The sequence below is a fragment of the Hylobates moloch genome, unplaced genomic scaffold (genome assembly GCF_009828535.3).
Source record: "Hylobates moloch isolate HMO894 unplaced genomic scaffold, HMol_V3 SCAFFOLD_2, whole genome shotgun sequence".
Lineage (NCBI taxonomy): Eukaryota > Metazoa > Chordata > Mammalia > Primates > Hylobatidae > Hylobates > Hylobates moloch.
The window spans coordinates 136,260,533-136,281,414 of NW_026652277.1; the positions used below are offsets into that span (position 1 = coordinate 136,260,533).

Here is a 20,882-nt window from a genome sequence, read left to right on the forward strand (position 1 = left end):
ATTCTGCTGAAAATTTAGGAAATAAAAAATACTAGTTGTACACAATGTATCCCAAAAACCAGTGAATAATTCCCAACTCTGAGGCCAGCGTGACCAAAAACTAAACCAGATAAACACATTACAAGAAAAGAAAAATACAGACCAATATCTCTTCTAAATATAAATGTAAAAATTCTTAACAAATGGAATCCAAAGATAGATAAAAAGGAAAATACATCATAACCAAGGGGGTATATCCCAGGAATAACATGGTAGGTTTTACATCTGAAAATTCATCAGCTACTTAGAACAGAAGGAATTTCCACAAACTAAAAAAGGCAACTATGAAAAACAGCTAACATCACACTTAATGGTGAAAGGCTGAAGACTTTCACACCTAAAACAAATTAGGGACAAGACAAGGAAAAGGATGTTTACTCTCACTGCTTCTATTCATCACTGTATTGAAGGCTCTATTTACTTTTAGAAGGCAAGAAAAGGAAATAAAAAGACTCTATACTGAAAAAGTAAATCCACCTTTAATCACAGACAACACGATTGTTTATGTAAACAATCCTATTGAATCTTTAAAAAAAATACCTACTTGAACTAATTAGTGAGATTAGATTGCAGGATACAAAACCAATTTTATTTCTATATATTTAAAAATGTTTTGAAAATATGTATTTTTTAATCAACATAATTGTCATATTTGTGGGGTATAATGTGATATTTAGATACATGTATACAATGTATAGTGATTAAATTAGGGCAATTAGCATATCCATCATCTCAATCCTTTATCATTTCTTTGTGCTGTTCACATTGAAATTACTCTCTTCTAGCTATTTGAGAAAAATATAATTATTGTTTATTATAGTTACCCTACAGTGCAACAGAACACTAGAACTTCTATCTAGCTGCAACTTTCTATTCATTAACCAACCTCTCTGTATTCGCTACTTCCCCCAGCCTTCCCGCCTCCAGTAACCACTATTCCAATCTCTACTTTTACGAGATAAACTTTAAAAAAACTTCATTTTTGCTTAAGTGGTGAAACTCCTTCACCCAGTCAGTTAAAGAGATCGAAGTGCAAAAGGTCAAGCACTACTCAATCACCTAAATGGTTATAGTGGCAAATGTTTTTCTGAATTGTTCCTGAAGTTAATCTATACACTTTTTCTCAAGAGATAGGGAGCATTTAGGAATGGTTTCTATAGCAGTTATTTTTCCCATTTTCTCTGCTTTAACCTAATAATCCAGTCTCTTCCTATGAAAGTTATATGCAGTGTGAAAAAAAACACATTTTTTCTCATGTAATTTTGGATAATATATTTTCAGAAGTAATATACAACATATAATTTTTAGTTAAGTGATTTGAAAGGTATCGCTGACCACACCATACCCCAAAGTAAAAAGTTCGGCAGGTTTACTCTCAATTCCATCCAATTGGACACCAAATCCCATGAAGTCTGGCTCTGAAATAGCCTCTACATGTGCCATCAACATTTTAAAGGCCATTACTCTAATCTGCTCCTTCAAAAACAGAAATGTTATATACTTGATTCCAATTTAAGTACTATATATGTTATAGAAATTTGTATATACAAACATTTTTACTTTTAAATGATAGTTATGCTGCTTTAGAAACAAAAGCTGCTTAGTTTCTCTTCTGTTTTATACAATATCAAATGCACTGATTATCAAAAACTTTATAATAAACTCATATATAAACCAAAGATTATTTAAGATACTGGGTAGATTATTTACTAAAATGCTTCAATTATTACCCTCCCTATATTACTAATGCCTCCTGTCAACGTGATTTTGCTGTTTCCACTGTCTGGAAGTGAAGTCTACTACTGGTCTAGTGACTAACAGAATATAATGGAAGTGATGTTGGGCCAGTTCTGAGTCTAAGCTTTAAGAGACTTCGTATGCTTCATTCTTTCTTAGAATCCCACCCAGCCACCACTCGAACAAACCCAGGCTAGCCTCCTGGAGGATGACAGAACACGTGGAGTAAGACAAGCCATCCTGCCGTTGCCCATCCTATGCCACCCAGCCCCCACCTGCTACCATAGATGCATAAATAAGCCTAGCTGAAGAATTAGCCAAATGAGCAACTTGAGTTATTTTGAATTATTCCTTAGTCTGCTTCTACAATATATAAAATTGAGAAATATATTTTTTATTATGTCAATAATTTTCTGCATTTTCTATTAACTTATATCCAATGGAATGGTATTCAAAAAAAGTAACGCCAACTGATTTCCATTGTTTGAGGGAGGGCAAATCCATATAAGTAAAACTGAATTTTAGTCCGTTTTTTAAAAGTATTAATTTCAGGCGGGGCACGGTGGCTCACACCTGTAATCCCAGCACTTGGGAAGGCCGAGATGGGCGGGTCACCTGAGGTCGGGAGTTCGAGACCAGCCTGACCAACGTAGAGAAACCCCGTCTCTACTGAAAATACAAAATTAGCCGGGTGTGATGGAGCATGGCTGTAATCCCAGCTACTCGGGAGGCTGAGGCAGGAGAATCGGTTGACCCCAGAAGGTGGAGGTTGTGGTGAGCCGAGATCATGCCATTGCACTCCAGCCTGGGCAACAAGAGCGAATATTAATTTCAAGTATATAAAATTGTACTTATATTAAATTATAGGTATTAAAAATACACATCCAACTGGGCCTGTACTTACTCGTATATAACATTCACTTGTACTGGAAACAACTAATATTTTTAAGTAGCTTTTTCCTAAAATCAATTAAAACTATCTTCCACAATCCTTCATTTATCAAGTATGGAAGTATCAAGTTTCAAGGCATATACTAATGCCAGGCTCTTTTCAAAATGTTGGGAATAGGCTGGGCATGGTGACTCATGTTTGTAATCCCAGCACTTTGAGAGACCGAGGCAGGTGGATCACTTGAGGCCAGGAGTTCAAGACAAGCCTGGCCAACATGGCAAAACCCTGCCCCTACTAAAAAATACAAAATTTAGCCAGGTATGGTGGTGCACAGCTGTAATCCCAGCTACTCAGGAGGCTAAGGCACAAGAATCGCTTGAGCCTGGGAGGTGAAGATTACAGTGAGCTGAGATGGCACCACCGCACTCCAGCCTGGGTGACAGACTGAGACTCTCAAAAAAAAAAAAAAAAAAAAAAAAAAAGAAAGAAAGAAAAAATTGGGGGAATATAGTGGAGAACAAGAAAATGCAGATGTCTGTGGTCAAGTTTATATTCCAGTAGATCTTCGTTAACAATGCTAAATTTCTAAGCAAAATCTTGTGAAATTTCAACTATTAAATGCGTTTAAATGTTGAAATTAGAATTTTAAGGCTAAAACACCTACTGCGTTATCCTATGCAAGCATATGAAAATAAGTAATTACGAGCACTGGTTAAGAAAAAAAGCCTCCTGGAATTACTTCCCAATTATCATGATATACAACATATTTAATTATCCCAAAAGCATACATAAATGATGTAGAATATACATTAAAGAAAATACAATGATGTAACGTGAAGGTTTACTGCTCACAATACTCAGGAGACTGTCTATTAAGTATAAATAATTTTTTTTCAGAGCTTAGGTACTCAAACCCTTAAACATTTTAGAATGTCCCCCAAAACTGCCATAATTCTTAACTATAAGTCATTTCATTTTAAACATTCGTCATTTTTGTAGTTTCTGTGACTTCAGACCTAGCATACATTAAAGGAAATGGCTGCTTTAAATTAGCTTTCCAACTGGATAGTTCTCAATGGTAAAATGAAGACATTATCTTGTAGCTCTAATAGCTCATTAGCATTGCAGCTAACCTGCTACACATACAGAAAAGACAGAATGGAGCTTCCAAATAATGAAATAATTCACTAAAATGAACAGGAGGGATGACAGAAATCAGACAGATAAACCATCAGTTCTAATAGTAGTTCTTTAAAGGATTGGGATTGAGGAGGAGCAGAGATGTGGCATCAATGAATCTGTAAGGTTCTAGATCTTAAATTCTATGTAGTGGACATAAAGCTAATTGTTTCATTAATCTAAATTTCTGTAGGCCTGAAATATTTAATAATTTAAAATAGACTCACCGATCGATTACAATTTCTTTCTGCCTTAGAAGTCCTTCTTTTATTTTCAACATTGATTCCCACTTACTGAAATCCTGATAGCCAGGTGAATAACTTTGACGACATGTTCCAGTCAAAACCTGCACAAACATGTTTACACAATTAGTATACTAAAAGTATTTAAAGAAAATATTTATATACTATCATATTTTCCCAAAGATTTACATTAAAAAAAAAAGAACTCCCTCTTTGATTTTTTAATACTCTCGGAAATCACATTATGAATACAACATAACTTGGACAATGTCAAGGAAGTTCTAAAGGAAATGTATACGTCTAATGAAGAATTAATGACAACAGAACATTTATCCTGGCAAATCATAAAACTATATAAGATCTTGGCCAGGCACGGTGGCTCACGCCTGTAATCCCAGCACTTTGGGAGGGCGAGCTCAGGAGATCACGACCATCCTGGTTAATATGGTGAAACCCCGTCTCTACTAAAAATACAAAAAATTAGCCAGGCGTGGTGGCGGGCGCCTGTAGTCCCAGCTACTCAGGAGGCTGAGGCAGAAGAATGGCGTGAACCCGGGAGGTGGAGCTTGCAGTGAGCCAAGGTGGCACCAGTGCACTCTAGCCTGGGTGACAGAGCAAGACTCCGTCTAAACAAACAAACAAAACCATATAAGATCTTATTCCCATTACCTTGTAGAAGTGGAAGTGGAAGTTTTCTGGAAATGAGATTAATCATTAAGCGAGTAATACAATGTAGGAATGTGCCATGGCTTAACTAGACAGACATTAGCAGGAGATTTTCCACAAGAAAATAAAAGCAGTATCTGTAGTATTCAGACTTCAAGTTGACAAGCATCACATCATCATTTACTTACATTAAAATTTCAAAATCACAAATATTTTCACAAAGTAGTGAGACAACCAAATGCCTAGGCAGATAAAAAGGGGTCCTTGGAGAATCTCTGACCCACCCCACAAGTGTCCGAAAGCCAAAGACCAAAAGCTAGGAGAGAGGCATGGGACAGATTCTGCTTCACAGTCATCCAAAGGAACCAACTCTGCCAACACCCTGATTTCTAACTTTCAACTTCCAGAACTGTGAGACAATTTCTGGTGTTTAAGCTAGCTCATTTGTGATACTCTGTTATGTCATCTCTAGGAACCTAGTATAACTGGTAAATCAAATAGGAACACAGTTCTTTGGCAAGCCAAAAGATGTTGTATAAACACCACAAAGCAACTTCAAGAGAATTCAAATGTGTAGTGACATTTTTATCCTTTACTTTCCAAAAATGCTATTAATAAGACCTTCAAAATAAACCACTAATTGCATGACATCAACCAGTCACAGATTAACTCTTTGAGATGACTGTCAAGTAATTAGGATGGGATGTTTCATGCAGGAGACAGGATAGGATGAACAGACTAAGGATAGAGATCAGTTGAAAAGAAGGCACATACTTTGTCAGATGGGAAGACATTTCAAAAGTGACACATAGTGTTACAGGGGCAGGTTAGACATCTGCCTCTGAATTTCATTCTCTCCCTTGCCTAATATACAATAAGGGCTGATATTCAGCCAGTGTGCATCAGTACAGATAATGTTAGCTGTTAGAATACTGAAGTAGTTTCACTGTGGTTGGTAATTAACTGCTGTTTACACCACTGTGTGGACTGTCTCTTTCACTATCCAGGCCACTCTCCAGAATGCCCCATGATCCAACAAATAAAATAGTTACTCCCCAGCACAACAAGGGACCTTCAGAACCCTGCTCCATCCATAAATAGGCATCCTTTCTGACTAGCTAGTTCTTGTACAAGTCAGTCCCGCAAAATCTTCCCAATTAAACACTACCTACAATCTTATTTATACTTAGCTGGCAGAGCTAAGATTCAAACCCAGGTAGCCCAACAAAGGAGCACCTGATCTTAAGGACCACATTGTTCCACTGCTTCTACTATTGAGATAGATAGGTTTGCAGCAGAACTGGTTTCACAAGATACAGGTCACAAAGACCCGGCTTATAAAATAGGATGGGGTAAAAAAGCTGGCCAAAACTTGCCAAAACCAAGATGGCCATGAAAGCGACCTCTGGTCATCTTTACTTCTCATTATATGCTAATCATAATACATTAGAATACTAAACTCCCACCAGTGCCATAACATAGTTTACAAAGGCCATGGCAAAATCCTTAAGTCACCCTATATGGTCTGAAAGGTGAAGGAGAATTCTGGGAATTCCTTGCCACTTTCCTGGAAAATTCATGAATAATCCACATCTTGTTTAGCATATGATCAAGAAACAGCCATAAAAATAGCCAACCAGCAACCCTCGGGGCTGCTCTGCCTATGGCGCAGCCACTGTTTCATTACTTTCTTTCTTTTTTTTTAATTGAGATGCAGTCTCACTCTTGTTGCCCAGGCTGGAGTGCAATGGCGCGATAGCTCACCGCAACCTCTGCCTCCCGGGTTCAAGCGATTTTCCTGCCTCAGCCTCCTGAGTAGCTGGCTGTAGTATCAAGCCCAGCTAATTTTGTATTTTTAGTAGAGACGGGGTTTCTCCATGTTGGTCACACTGGTCTTAAACTCCTGACTTCAGGTGATCTGCCCGATTCGGACTCCCAAAGTGCTGGGATTACAGGCATGAGCCACCGCGCCCAGCTCTACTTTCTTAATAAACTTGCTTTCCCTGTACTGTCGGCTCGCTGTTGAATTCCTTCCTGCACAAAGCCAAGAACCCATGTGGCCTCCCAGGCTGAACCCCAGTTTTGGGGTTTTTCCTGTGGCCTAATTAGGTGTTCCAAATTTCATCATAAGGACTAGAAAACTGTTTTGAAAGTAATTGTTCTGAGACTGTGAGAAAAAATTTAACACTATAAACAATATTATTAACAGAAACTCTCTACTTAATGAAACTCCACATTACCTACTGATAATCAATTTAATGGGTAAGTCATTTGATAAAATCTCTTTTGTCAAACTGTGGCTCAAACAGGAAATTTATTAAAGCTAGTAAAAGCTAAACAAAACAGCATTATCACTAATTCCAAAACTCAGAGTAGGATTTGGAAATGCTTAAAATGATGTGGTGAATTATTAAATGTGCTATAATTTATAATACTAATATTTCATTTCCTTGGAGATTAAAAATAAATATCTATTTTTATTTACCTACTGAGTTATACATTATTTAAATCCTAATAACAGTTCACATGTACTTTAGGTATTGGTTTTTGTATATTATATTATTTTGTATATTATTAGCATGCCTAACAAAAATCTTCTAGGCTAGATTAAGGATTTATGGTCTCCTCTTTCAAAGATCTAAAATAGGTAGATTCTCTATTTCCGATGACCACACACAAGCAGTGATCTACACCATATTATCTGAAGCTATGTTTCACCTTATACATCTTGTGCCTATTTCAGTAAGACAAGTACCTAGGCAACAGATGATGATCTTCTCAAGAAGACATTAACAGTACTTTACTCTTCACAAGACATCTGCTAAAAAAAATTTCCCATGGCTGACAATTACCTTAAGAAGGTGGCTTTTCTTTTCTTTTTCTTTTTTTTTTTTTTAATGTTTCTTGGCATCAAGAAAAAGATTAAACAGAAAGAACAACTAGGCATAAAGAGAAACGGCAACTGACAACACTATTTGCTTTTATAGCACTTTGAACCATTGGCAGGATGGATTGCTAAAGTACTTGCCAAATACTTCCATAAATATACACAAAACAAAATATAAGAATGTATTATTCTGTGTTGTAACACCCTTGATCTAAACCCTTTAGAAATAAACAAAAATTGAGCTCTGAAACTGGGAAAACGGGAATAAAGAAAAAGGATTCCTGTCCCTGCAATTAAGATACAATATATTTAAAAATTACCAAACCAGCAGCAGTCTTCCTTATGATAGTCTTCCTTACTAAACTTAAACGCTGATTCATAAAATAGTTAAAAGAGAACAAAACCTGACATCCTACCAAATGCTGTAGGTTGACTTAAAAGTAATTTTTTAAATCCATGTGTATCTACCTACCTCTAAACATGACAGTTATGGAGACATTTTACCTTCTAAGGGGAATGGCTTTTATAATGAAGCCAGCATCTATACTACATTAAATGAAATTATAGAATGGAATTTGAAGTACCTAGCAAAATTCAAGAACAAAAAAATCATATTGTGAAGTCTCAAACAGCAAGGCAACTATACCTTTATGATTTTACATTCTCTATAAACAACTGATACACTACTAAAGGCATACAGAAAAGGAACAATTAATGAAAATGTATTTTCATCATAATTGACAGTCTAGGTTCCAGCCTTGACAGAGCTAAAAGAAAATCTGATAGAAATAACATAATCATTTTGCACTAAATGTGGAAATAAATCAGGTATCTACCCGGAACCATTTACCTTTTGAAAGTCCTAAACAAAGGTGGAATAGTGATAAGGGAATTAGATGTGTTCAAATTGGTTCTTCCTCACATTCCACATTACAATCTTACAGAGAAGTTATTCAAAAACTGTCAATTTAATGTGTCTGCACATGTTAAAGGTTTTCTGCCTTTATTTATAAGACAAAATTATCTTCTCTTACACATTTAATGAGCGTTTTTATATGTATCACATAGCCTAACAACTTATAAAATCTTACTAGTATCAGCCAGGCACGGTGGCTCACGCCTGTAATCCCAGCACTTTGGGAGGCCGAGGTGAGTGGATCACAAGGTCAGGAGATCGAGACCATCCTGGCTAACACTGTGAAACCCCATCTCTACTAAAAATACAAAAAAATTAGCTGTGCATGGTGGTGGGCAACTGTAGTCCCAGCTACTCGGGTGGCTAAGGCAGGAGAATGGCATGAACCCGGGAGGCAGAGCTTGCAGTGAGCCGAGATCGCACCACTGCACTCCAGCCTGGGCGACAGAGCGAGACTCTGTCTCAAAAAAAAAAAAAAAAAATTCTTACTAGTATCAATTATCTATTAAGTTTCAAGTATTATGCCCAAAAGCAGTGAGGAGAAAAAGCCCTTTCCCTCTGACTACGATGCCATAATAACTTTGAGTATACATAAATATCTACTTTTAAAGTTCTAGATAGCACTGTCTTAGCTTTAGTACATTAATATAGGATTGTGGAAAAGGAGGAACGCCAAGCGCAACTGCCTTAAAACCTTCAGACTAAAAGTTATTGAAAATGAAGCACAATATAAATGCTAATGTTTTCTTTTGTTTTATTATAGATCAGGAGCTACTGTGGCTTGCAAACTATGTTCTTGCACAATACTGGCTAACATGAAAAAATAGATGCAGAGTGACAGTATCACTCTTGGATGTAATAAAATCCAGGCCAAAAAAATCATTAAATAAAAATAAAGTTTTATAAAACTTTATAAGGTAAGAGATAAAAGTCACCATGAAGATAAAATAATCACAAATGTTTACACATTTAATAGTATATCTCATATGAGAAAAAACTATTAAGAATAAATGGAGACATAAACAAACCTACAATCATATTGCCAACTTTAGTACACCTCTAAGAAAGAGACCATGTAGAGCGGGGATCCAGTTCACTCTGTTTTTTCACAGCCTGCAAACTAAAACTGGAATTAGTATTTTCAAATGGTTGAAAAAAATCAAAATAAAAATATTTTGTGCAACAAACTAGGCATTGAAGGAACATACTTAAAAATAATAAGAGCCATGTATTAAAAAAAAAAAAAAACAAAACACGGCCAAGATCATACTGAATGGGCAAAAGCTGGAAGCATTCCCCTTGAAATCCAGAGTAAGGCAAGGATGCTCTCTCACACCACTCCTATTCAACATATTACTGGAAGTCCTAGCCAGAGCAATCAGGCAAGAGAAAGAAATATAAGGCATACAAATAGGAAGAGAGAAGTCAAACTATTTCTATTTGCAGACTATATTATTCTATACCTAGAAAACCCCATAGTTTCTCTCCAAAAGTTCTTTGATAAACTTCAGCAAAGTCTCAGGATACAAAATCAATGAACAAAAATCAGTAGCATTCGTATATGCCAACAACATCCAATTCAAGAACACAACCCCATTGACAATAGCCACAAAAAAGAATAAAATATCTAAGAATACAACTAACTAGGGAGGTGAAAGATCTCTACAACAAGAATTACAAAACACTGCTGAAAGAAATGAGACGATTCCAAAAAAAAAAAAAAAAAAAAAAGGAAAAACAACCCATGCTCTGGATAAGAAAAATCAATATTGTTAAAATGTTCATACTGCCAAAAGCAATTTACAGATTCAATGTTATTCCTATCAAACTACCAATGACATTCCTTACAGAATTAGAAAAAAACTTTTAAAATTCATATGGATCCAAAAAAACAGCCTGAATAGCCTAGGCAATTCTAAGCAAAAAGAACAAAGTTGGAGGTATAACGTTACCCAACTTCATACTATACAACAAAGCTACAATAACCAAAGCAGCATGGTACCGATACAGAGACAGACACACAGACCAATGAAACAAAATAGAGAGCTCAGAAATAATACCATTCACCTACAACCATCTGATTTTCATTAACGTCAACAAAAACAAGCAAAAGAGAAAGGAAAGGACTCCCTGTTCAATAAACAATGCTGGAATAACTGGCTAGCCATACACAGAAGGCTGAAATTGCACCCCTTCCTTATGCCATATACAAAAAATCAACTCGAGATGAATTAAAGACTTAAATATGAAACCTAAAACCATAAAAACCCTGGAGAATAACCTAGGAAATATCATTGTGGACACAGGCCTTGGCAAAGATTTCATGATGAAGACTCTAAAAGCAATCGCAACAAAACCAAAAGTTGACAAATGGGACCTAATTAAACAAAAGAGCTTCTGCACAGCAAAAGAAACTGTCAACAGAATAAACAAACACACTACAGAACGGGAGAAGATATTTGCAAACTATGCATCCAGTAAAGGTCTAATATCCACAATCTATAAGGAACTTGAACAAATTTACAAGCAAAAAACAACCCCATTAAAAAGAAGGAAAAAAGACATTAACAGACACATCTCAAAAGCAACATACATGCGGCCAGCAAGCATATGAAAAAATACTCAATATCACTAATCATTAGAGAAATGCAAATCAAAACCATGAGATACCATCTCATACCAGTCAGAATGGTTATTACTAAAAAGAAAAAAAAATCAGATGTTGGCGAGGTTGCAGAGAAAAGGGAACACTTAGACAGTGTTGGTAGGATAAACTAGTTCAGCTACTGTGAAAAGCAGTTTGATGATTTCCCAAAAACTCAAAGCAGAATTACCATTTGACCTGGCAATCCCATTATTGGGTATATACCCAAAGGAATATAAATCATTCTACTGGAGACACATGCACAAAATGTTCATCGCAGCACTATTCACAATAGCAAAGACATGGAATCAACCTAAATGCCCATCAACAGTAGACTGGATAAAGAAAATGTGGTACATATATACTATGGAATACTACGTAGCCATAAAAGAATAATATCATGTCCTTTGAAGCAACATGGATGGAGTAGGCCATTATCCTAAGAGAACTAACATAGGAACAGAAAACAAAACACCACATTTTCACTTATAAGTGGGAGCTAAACATCGAATACACATGGATACAAAGAAAGGAACAACAGATACCAGGGCCTACTTGATGAGGGGGGCGGGTGGAAGGATGGCGAGGGTAAAAAAAAAACTACCTATTAGGTGCTATGCTTACTACCTGGATGACAAATCATTTGTACACTAAACCCCAGTGACATGCAATTTAACCATGTAACAAACCTGGTTATGCACCCCTGAACACCAAATAAAGGTTGGAATAAAAAAGTTTGAGAGCAAAAAGTAAATAAAACTGTAATGTGTTTTATACCATAACAATAAATCTAAAGATTTAGAAGAAATGGATCACTTTCTAAGAAAATATCAATTACCAAAATTAACTCTTGAGATAGAGTTATCTGAATCATCATAGGAAGGATTGGGGAAAAAATAAGTCTACTCCTAAAATGAAGTACTGATTTTTTGGATAGTTTCTACCTAAATCTAAAGAAAATATAAAACAGTAGAAGAAGAAAAATTTTGAGAAAAGTAATAAGGCTAGGCTTGAAAAATAATGAAGCATGTTATAAATTGACAGTATTTAAAATAATAACACATCTTAAAGCAAATACAGAATTCAAATTAATACAATACTATCATTTTGGGGGATCACTGAGATTAAACAACACACTTCTAAATAATACACAGGTTTAACTGACTGAAAATGAAGGTATCAAAATTTTTAAGAAGCAGGTAAAGCAGTACTGAGAGGGAAATTTACAGCACTAAGTAGTTATATTAGAAAAAGGGAAAAAGCTCTCAATCTAAGCTTCCATCTTTAGAAACTAGAAAATAAGCCCAAAGCAAACAGATGGAAGACAAGAAGCCTGAGAACAAAAATCAGGAGTTTAAAACAGAAAAATACAGAAAAATCTATGTGAAAGATAAGCTAGTTCATTGAGACAATTAATAAAATTTATAAACCATTACCTAGACTGAGAAAGAAAAAAAGAAGAGGCAAGTAATTAGGGAGTGAAATAGAGATCACTACAGACCATCAGATATTAAAAAGACAAGGCAATTACTAGGAACAACTCTACACACACAAATTCAATAACTTGAATTAGACCAACTTCTTAAAAAACACAAACTTACCCAAACTCATTCAATATGAAATAATTTGAATGTCCGATAAACTATTACAGTAATTGAATTTATAATTTTTTTAAAACTCCCAAAAAAGAAATCTGTAGGTCCAAATTGTTACACTGTAGGATTCTACCAAATGTTTAAAGAATTAACACCAATCCTCCACAAACTCAGAGGGGAAAAACAAATGAATTATTTCCCAACTCATTTTATGAGGTCAACAATGCTCTGATAACAAAACCAGACAAGACAGTAGGAAAAAAGAAAATGACCAACCAACACCCATCATGAACATAAATACAAAAAACTTTAACAAAATCAAACCAAATCCAATCCAGACATAGAGATATAGATAGATAATACGTTTGGCATAAGGTTTTCCCAGGAATGCAAGTTCAGTTTAGTATTTAAAAATCAATGCTAGCTGGGCGCAGTGGCTCACACCTGTAATCCCAGCACTTTCAGAGGCCAAGGCAGGCAGATCTCTTGAGGCCAAGAGTTCAAGACTAACCTGGCCAGCATGATGAAACCCCGTTTCTACTAAAAATTCAAAAATTAGCCAGGCGTAGTGGCTCCTGCCTATAATCCCAGCTACTTGGGAAGCTGAGGCAGGAGAATGGCTTGAACCCAGGAGGTGGAGGTTATGGTGAGCTGAGATCTGAGATCATGCCATTGCACTCCCACCTGGACAACAGAGTGAGACTCCATCTCAAAACAAACAAACAAAAAAAAATCAATGCAATTTACCACATTAATAGACCAATTAAAAACCTACTAGAACCGAGGGTGGAGCCAAGATGGCTGAATAGGAACAGCTCCGGTCTCCAGCTCCCAGCCCCAGCGACACAGAAGACGGGTGATTTCTGCATTTCTGCTTGAGGTACCGGTTTCATCTCACTAGGGAGTGCCTAACAGTGGGTGCAGGACAGTCGGTGAAGCGCACTGTGCGCGAGCCAAGGCAGGGCGAGGCATTGCCTCACTCGGGAAGCACAAGGGGTCAGGGAGTTCCCTTTCCTAGTCAAAGAAAGGGGAAACAGACAGCACCTGGAATATCAGATCAGTCCCATTGTGATACTGCGCTTTTCCAACGGGCCTGGAAAACGGCACACTAGGAGATTGTGTCCCGCACCTGGCTCGGAGGGTCCTACGCCCACGGAGTCTCGCTGATTGCTAGCACAGCAGTCTGAGATCAAGCTGCAAGGCAGCAGCGAGGCTGGGGGAGGGGCGCCCACCATTGCCCAGGCTTGCTTAGGTAAACAAAGCAGCCAGGAAGCTCCAACTGGGTGGAGCCCACCACAGCTCAAGGAGGCCTGCCTGCCTCTGTAGGCGCCACCTCTGGGGGCAGGGCACAGACAAACAAAAACTCAGCAAGAACCTCCACAGACTTAAATGTCCCTGTCTGACTGACAGCTTTGAAGAGAGTAGTGGTTCTCCCAGCACGCAGCTGGAGATCTGAGAACAGACAGACTGCCTCCTAAAGTGGGTCCCTCACCCCTGAGCAGCCTAACTGGGAGGCACCCCCCAAGTAGGGTCAGACTGACACCTCATTCAACCGGGTACTCCTCTGAGACAAAACTTTCAGAGGAACTATCAGACAGCTGAATTTGTGGTCTCACGAAAATCCGCTGTTCTGCAGCCACCGCTGCTGACACCCAGCCAAACAGGGTCTGGAGTGGACCTCTAGTAAACTCCAACAGACCTGCAGCTGAGGGTCCTGTCTGGTGGAAGGAAAACTAACAAACAGAAAGGACATCCACACCAAAAACCCATCTGTACATCACCATCATCAAAGACAAAAAGTAGATAAAACCACAAAGATGGGGAAAAAACAGAGCAAAAAAACTGGAAACTCTAAAAAACAGGGCACCTCTCCTCCTCCAAAGGAACGCAGTTCCTCACCAGCAACGGAACAAAGCTGGATGGAGGATGACTTTGATGAGTTGAGAGAAGAAGGCTTCAGACGATCAAACTACTCTGAGCTAAGAGAGGAAATTCAAAACAATAGCAAAGAAGTCAAAAACTTTGAAAAAAAATTAGAAGGATGGATAACTAGAATAACCAATGGAGAGAAGGGCTTAAAGGAGCTGATGGAGCTGAAAGCCAAGTTTCGAGAACTACGCGAAGATTGCAGAAGCCTCAGTAGCAGATGCGATCAACTGGAAGAAAGGGTATCACTGATGGAAGATGAAATGAATGAAATGAAGAGAGAAGGGAAGTTTAGAGAAAAAAGAATAAAAAGAAATGAACAAAGCCTCCAAGAAATATGGGACTATGGGAAAAGACCAAACCTACGTCTGATTGGTGTACCTGAAAATGATGGGGAGAATGGAACCAAGTTGGAAAACACTCTGCAAGATATTATCCAGGAGAACTTCCCCAATCTAGCAAGGCAGGCCAGCATTCAGATTCAGGAAATACAGAGAACGCCACAAAGATACTCCTCGAGAACGGCAACTCCAAGACACATAATTGTCAGATTCACCAAAGTTGAAATGAAGGAAAAAATGTTAAGGGCAGCCAGAGAGAAAGGTCGGGTTACCCACAAAGGGAAGCCCATCAGACTAACAGCTGATCTCTCAGCAGAAACTCTACAAGCCAGAAGAGAGTGGGGGCCGATATTCAACATTCTTAAAGAAAAGAATTTTCAACCCAGAATTTCCTATCCCGCCAAACTAAGCTTCATAAATGAAGGAGAAATAAAATACTTTACAGACAAGCAAACGCTGAGTGATTTTGTCACCACCAGGCCTGCCCTAAAAGAGCTCCTGAAGGAAGCACTAAACATGGAAAGGAACAACCGGTACCAGCCACTGCAAAAACATGCCAAATTGTAAAGACCATCGAGGCTAGGAAGAAACTATAGCAACTGACGAGCAAGATAACCAACTAACATCATAATGACAGGATCAGATTCACACATAACAATATTAACGTTAAATGTAAATGGGCTAAATGCTCCAATTAAAAGACACAGACTGGCAAACTGGATAAGGAGTCAGGGCCCATCAGTGTGCTGTATTCAGGAAACCCATCTCACGTGCAGAGACACACATAGACTCAAAATAAAGGGATGGAGGAAGATCTATCAAGCAACTGGAAAACAAAAAAAGGCAGGGGTTGCAATCCTAGTCTCTGATAAAATAGACTTTAAACCAACAAAGATCAAAAGAGACAAAGAAGGCCATTACATAATGGTAAAGGGATCAATTCAACAAGAAGAGCTAACTATCCTAAATATATATGCACCCAACACAGGAGCACCCAGATTCATAAAGCAAGTCCTCAGTGACCTACAAAGGGACTTAAACTCCCACACAATAATAATGGGAGATTTTAACACCCCACTGTCAGCATTAGACAGATCAACGAGACAGAAAGTTAACAAGGATATCCAGGAATTGAACTCAGCTCTACATAAAGTGGACCTAATAGACATCTACAGAACTCTCCACCCCAAGTCAACAGAATATACATTTTTTTCAGCACCACACCACACCTATTCCAAAATTGACCACATAGTTGGAAGTAAAGCTCTCCTCAGCAAATGTAAAAGAACAGAAATTATAACAAACTGTCTCTCAGACCACAGTGCAATCAAACTAGAACTCAGGATTAAGAAACTCACTCAAAACCGCTCAACTACATGGAAACTGAACAACCTGCTCCCGAATGACTATTGGGTACATAATGAAATGAAGGCAGAAATAAAGATGTTCTTTGAAACCAACGAGAACAAAGACACAACCTACCAGAATCTCTGGGACACATTCAAAGCAGTGTGTAGAGGGAAATTTATAGCACTAAATGCCCACAAGAGAAAGCAGGAAAGATCCAAAATTGACACCCTAACATCACAATTAAAAGAACTAGAAAAGCAAGAGCAAACACATTCAAAAGCTAGCAGAAGGCTAGAAATAACTAAAATCAGAGCAGAACTGAAGGAAATAGAGACACAAAAAACCCTTCAAAAAATTAATGAATCCAGGAGCTGGTTTTTTGAAAAGATCAACAAAATTGATGGACCGCTAGCAAGACTAATAAAGAAGAAAAGAGAGAAGAATCAAATAGATGCAGTAAAAAATGAAAAAGGGGATATCACCACCGATCCCACAGAAATACAATCTACCATCAGAGAATACTACAAACACCTCTATGCAAATAAACTAGAAAATCTAGAAGAAATGGATAAATTCCTCGACAAATACACCCTCCCAAGACTAAACCAGGAAGAAGTTGAATCTCTGAATAGACCAATAACAGGTTCTGAAATTGTGGCAATAATCAATAGCTTACCAACCAAAAAGAGTCCAGGACCTGATGGATTCACAGCTGAATTCTACCAGAGGTACAAGGAGGAACTGGTACCATTCCTTCTGAAACTATTCCAATCGATAGAAAAAGAGGGACTCCTCCCTAACACATTTTATGAAGCCAGCATCATCCTGATACCAAAACCTGGCAAAGACATAACCAAAAAAGAGAATTTCAGACCAATATCCTTGATGAACATTGATGCAAAAATCCTCAATAAAATACTGGCAAACCGAATCCAGCAGCACATCAAAAAGCTTATCCACCATGATCAAGTGGGCTTCATCCCTGGGATGCAAGGCTGGTTCAACATACGCAAATCAATAAATGTAATCCAGCATATAAACAGAACCAAAGACAAAAACCACATGATTATCTCAATAGATGCAGAAAAGGCCTTTGACAAAATTCAACAACCCTTCATGCTAAAAACTCTCAATAAATTAGGTATTGATGGGACGTATCTCAAAATAATAAGAGCTATCTATGACAAACCCACAGCCAATATCATACTGAATGGGCAAAAACTGGAAGCATTCCCTCTGAAAACTGGCACAAGACAGGGATGCCCTCTCTCACCGCTCCTATTCAACATAGTGCTGGAAGTTCTGGCCAGAGCAATCAGGCAGGAGAAGGAAATAAAGGGTATTCAATTAGGAAAAGAGGAAGTCAAATTGTCCCTGTTTGCAGATGACATGATTGTATATCTAGAAAACCCCATTGTCTCAGCCCAAAATCTCCTTAAGCTGATTAGCAACTTCAGCAAAGTCTCAGGATACAAAATTAATGTACAAAAATCACAAGCATTCTTGTACACCAATAACAGACAGAGAGCCAAATCATGAGTGAACTCCCATTCACAATTGCTTCAAAGAGAATAAAATACCTAGGAATCCAACTTACAAGGGATGTGAAGGACCTCTTCAAGGAGAACTACAAACCACTGCTCAATGAAATAAAAGAGGATACAAACAAATGGAAGAACATTCCATGCTCATGGGTTGGAAGAATCAATATCGTGAAAATGGCCATACTGCCCAAGGTAATTTATAGATTCAATGCCATCCCCATCAAGCTACCAATGACTTTCTTCACAGAATTGGAAAAAACTACTTTAAAGTTCATATGGAACCAAAAAAGAGCCCGCATCGCCAAGTCAATCCTAAGCCAAAAGAACAAAGCTGGAGGCATCACGCTACCTGACTTTAAACTATACTACAAGGCTACAGTAACCAAAACAGCATGGTACTGGTACCACAACAGAGACATAGATCAGTGGAACAGAACAGAGCCCTCAGAAATGATGCCGCATAGCTACAACTATCTGATCTTTGACAAACCTGACAAAAACAAGAAATGGGGAAAGGATTCCCTATTTAATAAATGGTGCTGGGAAAACTGGCTAGCCATATGTAGAAAGCTGAAACTGGATCCCTTCCTTACACCTTATTCAAAAATTAATTCAAGATGGATTAAAGACTTATATGTTAGACCTAAAACCATTAAAATCCTACAAGAAAACCTAGGCAATACCATTCAGGTCATAGGCGTGGGCAAGGACTTCATGTCTAAAACACCAAAAGCAATGGCAACAAAAGCCAAAATCGACAAATGGGATCTCATTAAACTAAAGAGCTTCTGCACAGCAAAAGAAACTATCATCAGAGTGAACAGGCAACCTACAGAATGGGAGAAAATTTTTGCAACCTACTCATCTGACAAAGGGCTAATATCCAGAATCTACAATGAACTCAAACAAATTTACAAGAAAAAAACAAACAACCCCATCAAAAAGTGGGCAAAGGACATGAACAGACACTTCTCAAAAGAAGACATTTATGCAGCCAGAAAACACATGAAGAAATGCTCATCATCACTGGCCATCAGAGAAATGCAAATCAAAACCACAGTGAGATACCATCTCACACCAGTTAGAATGGCCATCATTAAAAAATCAGGAAACAACAGGTGCTGGAGAGGATGTGGAGAAATAGGAACACTTTTACACTGTTGGTGGGACTGTAAACTAGTTCAACCATTGTGGAAGTCAGTGTGGCGATTCCTCAGGGATCTTGAACTAGAAATACCATTTGACCCAGCCATCCCATTACTGGGTATATACCCAAAGGACTATAAATCATGCTGCTATAAAGACACATGCACACGTTATGTTTATTGCGGCACTATTCACAATAGCAAAGAGTTGGAACCAACCCAAATGTCCAACAACGATAGACTGGATTAAGAAAATGTGGCACATATACACCATGGAATACTATGCAGCCATAAAAAATGATGAGTTCGTGTCCTTTGTAGGGACATGGATGAAACTGGAAAACATCATTCTCAGTAAACTATCGCAAGGACAAAAAACCAAACACCGCATGTTCTCACTCATAGGTGGGAATTGAACAATGAGAACTCATGGACACAGGAAGGGGAACATCACACTCCGGGGACTGTTGTGGGGTGGGGGGAGGGGGGAGGGACAGCATTAGGAGATACACCTAATGCTAAATGACGAGTTAATGGGTGCAGGAAATCAACATGGCACATGGATACATATGTAACAAACCTGCACATTGTGCACATGTACCCTAAAACCCTAAAGTATAATAAAAAAATAAAAATAAAAAATAATAAAAAAAAAACCCTACTAGAACCAATAAGTGACTTTAACAAGATTATACAATTCAGGGTCAATTTTTTTAAAAAACCAATTATATTTCTGTATGTTAACAACAAAAGGGCAATTAAAAATGTAATATCATTTACATCAAAAACATTAAAAGCTTAGAAATAAAAATGTAATAATGTGTAAGATCTGCACACTGAAAACTATAAAATATCACTAAAAAATTGGCCAGGCATGGTGGCTCACACCTGTAATCCCAGCACTTAGAGAGGCCAAAGTGGGTGGATCACCTGAGGTCAGGAGTTTGAGACCAGCCTGTCAAATACGGTGAAACCCTGTCTCTACTAAAAATACAGAAATTAGCTGGGCGTGGTGGCACATGCCTGTAATCCCAGCTACTCAGGAGGCTGAGGCAGGAGAATCGCTTGAACCCAGGTGGCAGAGGTTGTATTATTGACATAAAGATAGACAGACCAATGAAACAGAATAAAGATCCACAAATCTAATGATGCATATAGTAAATTGATTTTCAATAAAGGGGAAAGGTAATTAAATGGGAAATTGAATTCAGTATTTATAAATACCAAATAAAGGCTGGTTGCAGTCAGTCATGCCTGTAATCCCAGCATTTTGAGAGGCCTAGGCAAGTGGATCGCTTGAGGCCAGGAGTTTGAGACCAGCCTAGCCAACATGGTGAAACCCCACCTCTACTAAAAATATAAAAATTAGCCAGGTGTGGTGGTGCGCATCTGTAATCCCAGCTACTTGGGAGGCTGAGGCACAAGAATGGCTTGAACCTGGGAGGCAGAAGTTGCAGTGAGCAACTGCAGTTACAGTTGAGCCACTGCACTCCAGCCTGGGTGACAGTGCAAGACTCTTTTCTCTAAATAAATAAATAATAAAAATAAATACTCAAATAAAAATAAAAACATGTCCACATAGAACCATAGGCAAATGTTTACTCATAATCATCCAAAACTAAAAACAACCCATGGGTCTGTAAGATAAATGGATAAAAACTGTGCTACATCCATAAAACGCAGTACTATTCAGCACACACAGGCACACAGACACATTTATAACATGTAACAACATGGATGAATCTCAACAGCAGCATGAAAAGTGAAAGAAGCCACACT

The 20,882-nt window shown here is 37.9% G+C and overlaps 2 protein-coding genes across 22 annotated transcripts in view; one reads left to right on the forward strand and one right to left on the reverse strand.

The window, feature by feature from the left end:
- CEP85L (centrosomal protein 85 like) overlaps positions 1-20,882 on the reverse strand; it is a 217,013-nt gene that overhangs the window by 60,778 nt on the left and 135,353 nt on the right. For all 6 annotated transcript variants that reach the window (XM_032157756.2, XM_058435518.1, XM_032157774.3 and 3 more), the window contains one exon: positions 4,075-4,193. In XM_032157756.2, coding sequence (XP_032013647.1) covers positions 4,075-4,193 — 119 coding nt within the window. The remainder of the gene's footprint in view (positions 1-4,074; positions 4,194-20,882) is intronic.
- Positions 1-20,882, forward strand: part of PLN (phospholamban) — a 99,209-nt gene that overhangs the window by 54,160 nt on the left and 24,167 nt on the right. For 4 of the 16 annotated variants that reach the window (XR_009212469.1, XR_009212473.1, XR_009212472.1 and 1 more), the window contains one exon: positions 1,936-2,194. The exons of 9 other annotated variants lie outside the window; for them this stretch is intronic. The gene's annotated coding sequence lies outside the window, so the exon portion shown is untranslated. Of the gene's footprint in view, positions 1-1,935; positions 2,195-9,321; positions 9,464-20,882 lie in introns of those variants that run through there. 3 more of the 16 variants (XR_009212476.1, XR_009212470.1, XR_009212475.1) reach the window with 2 other exon arrangements.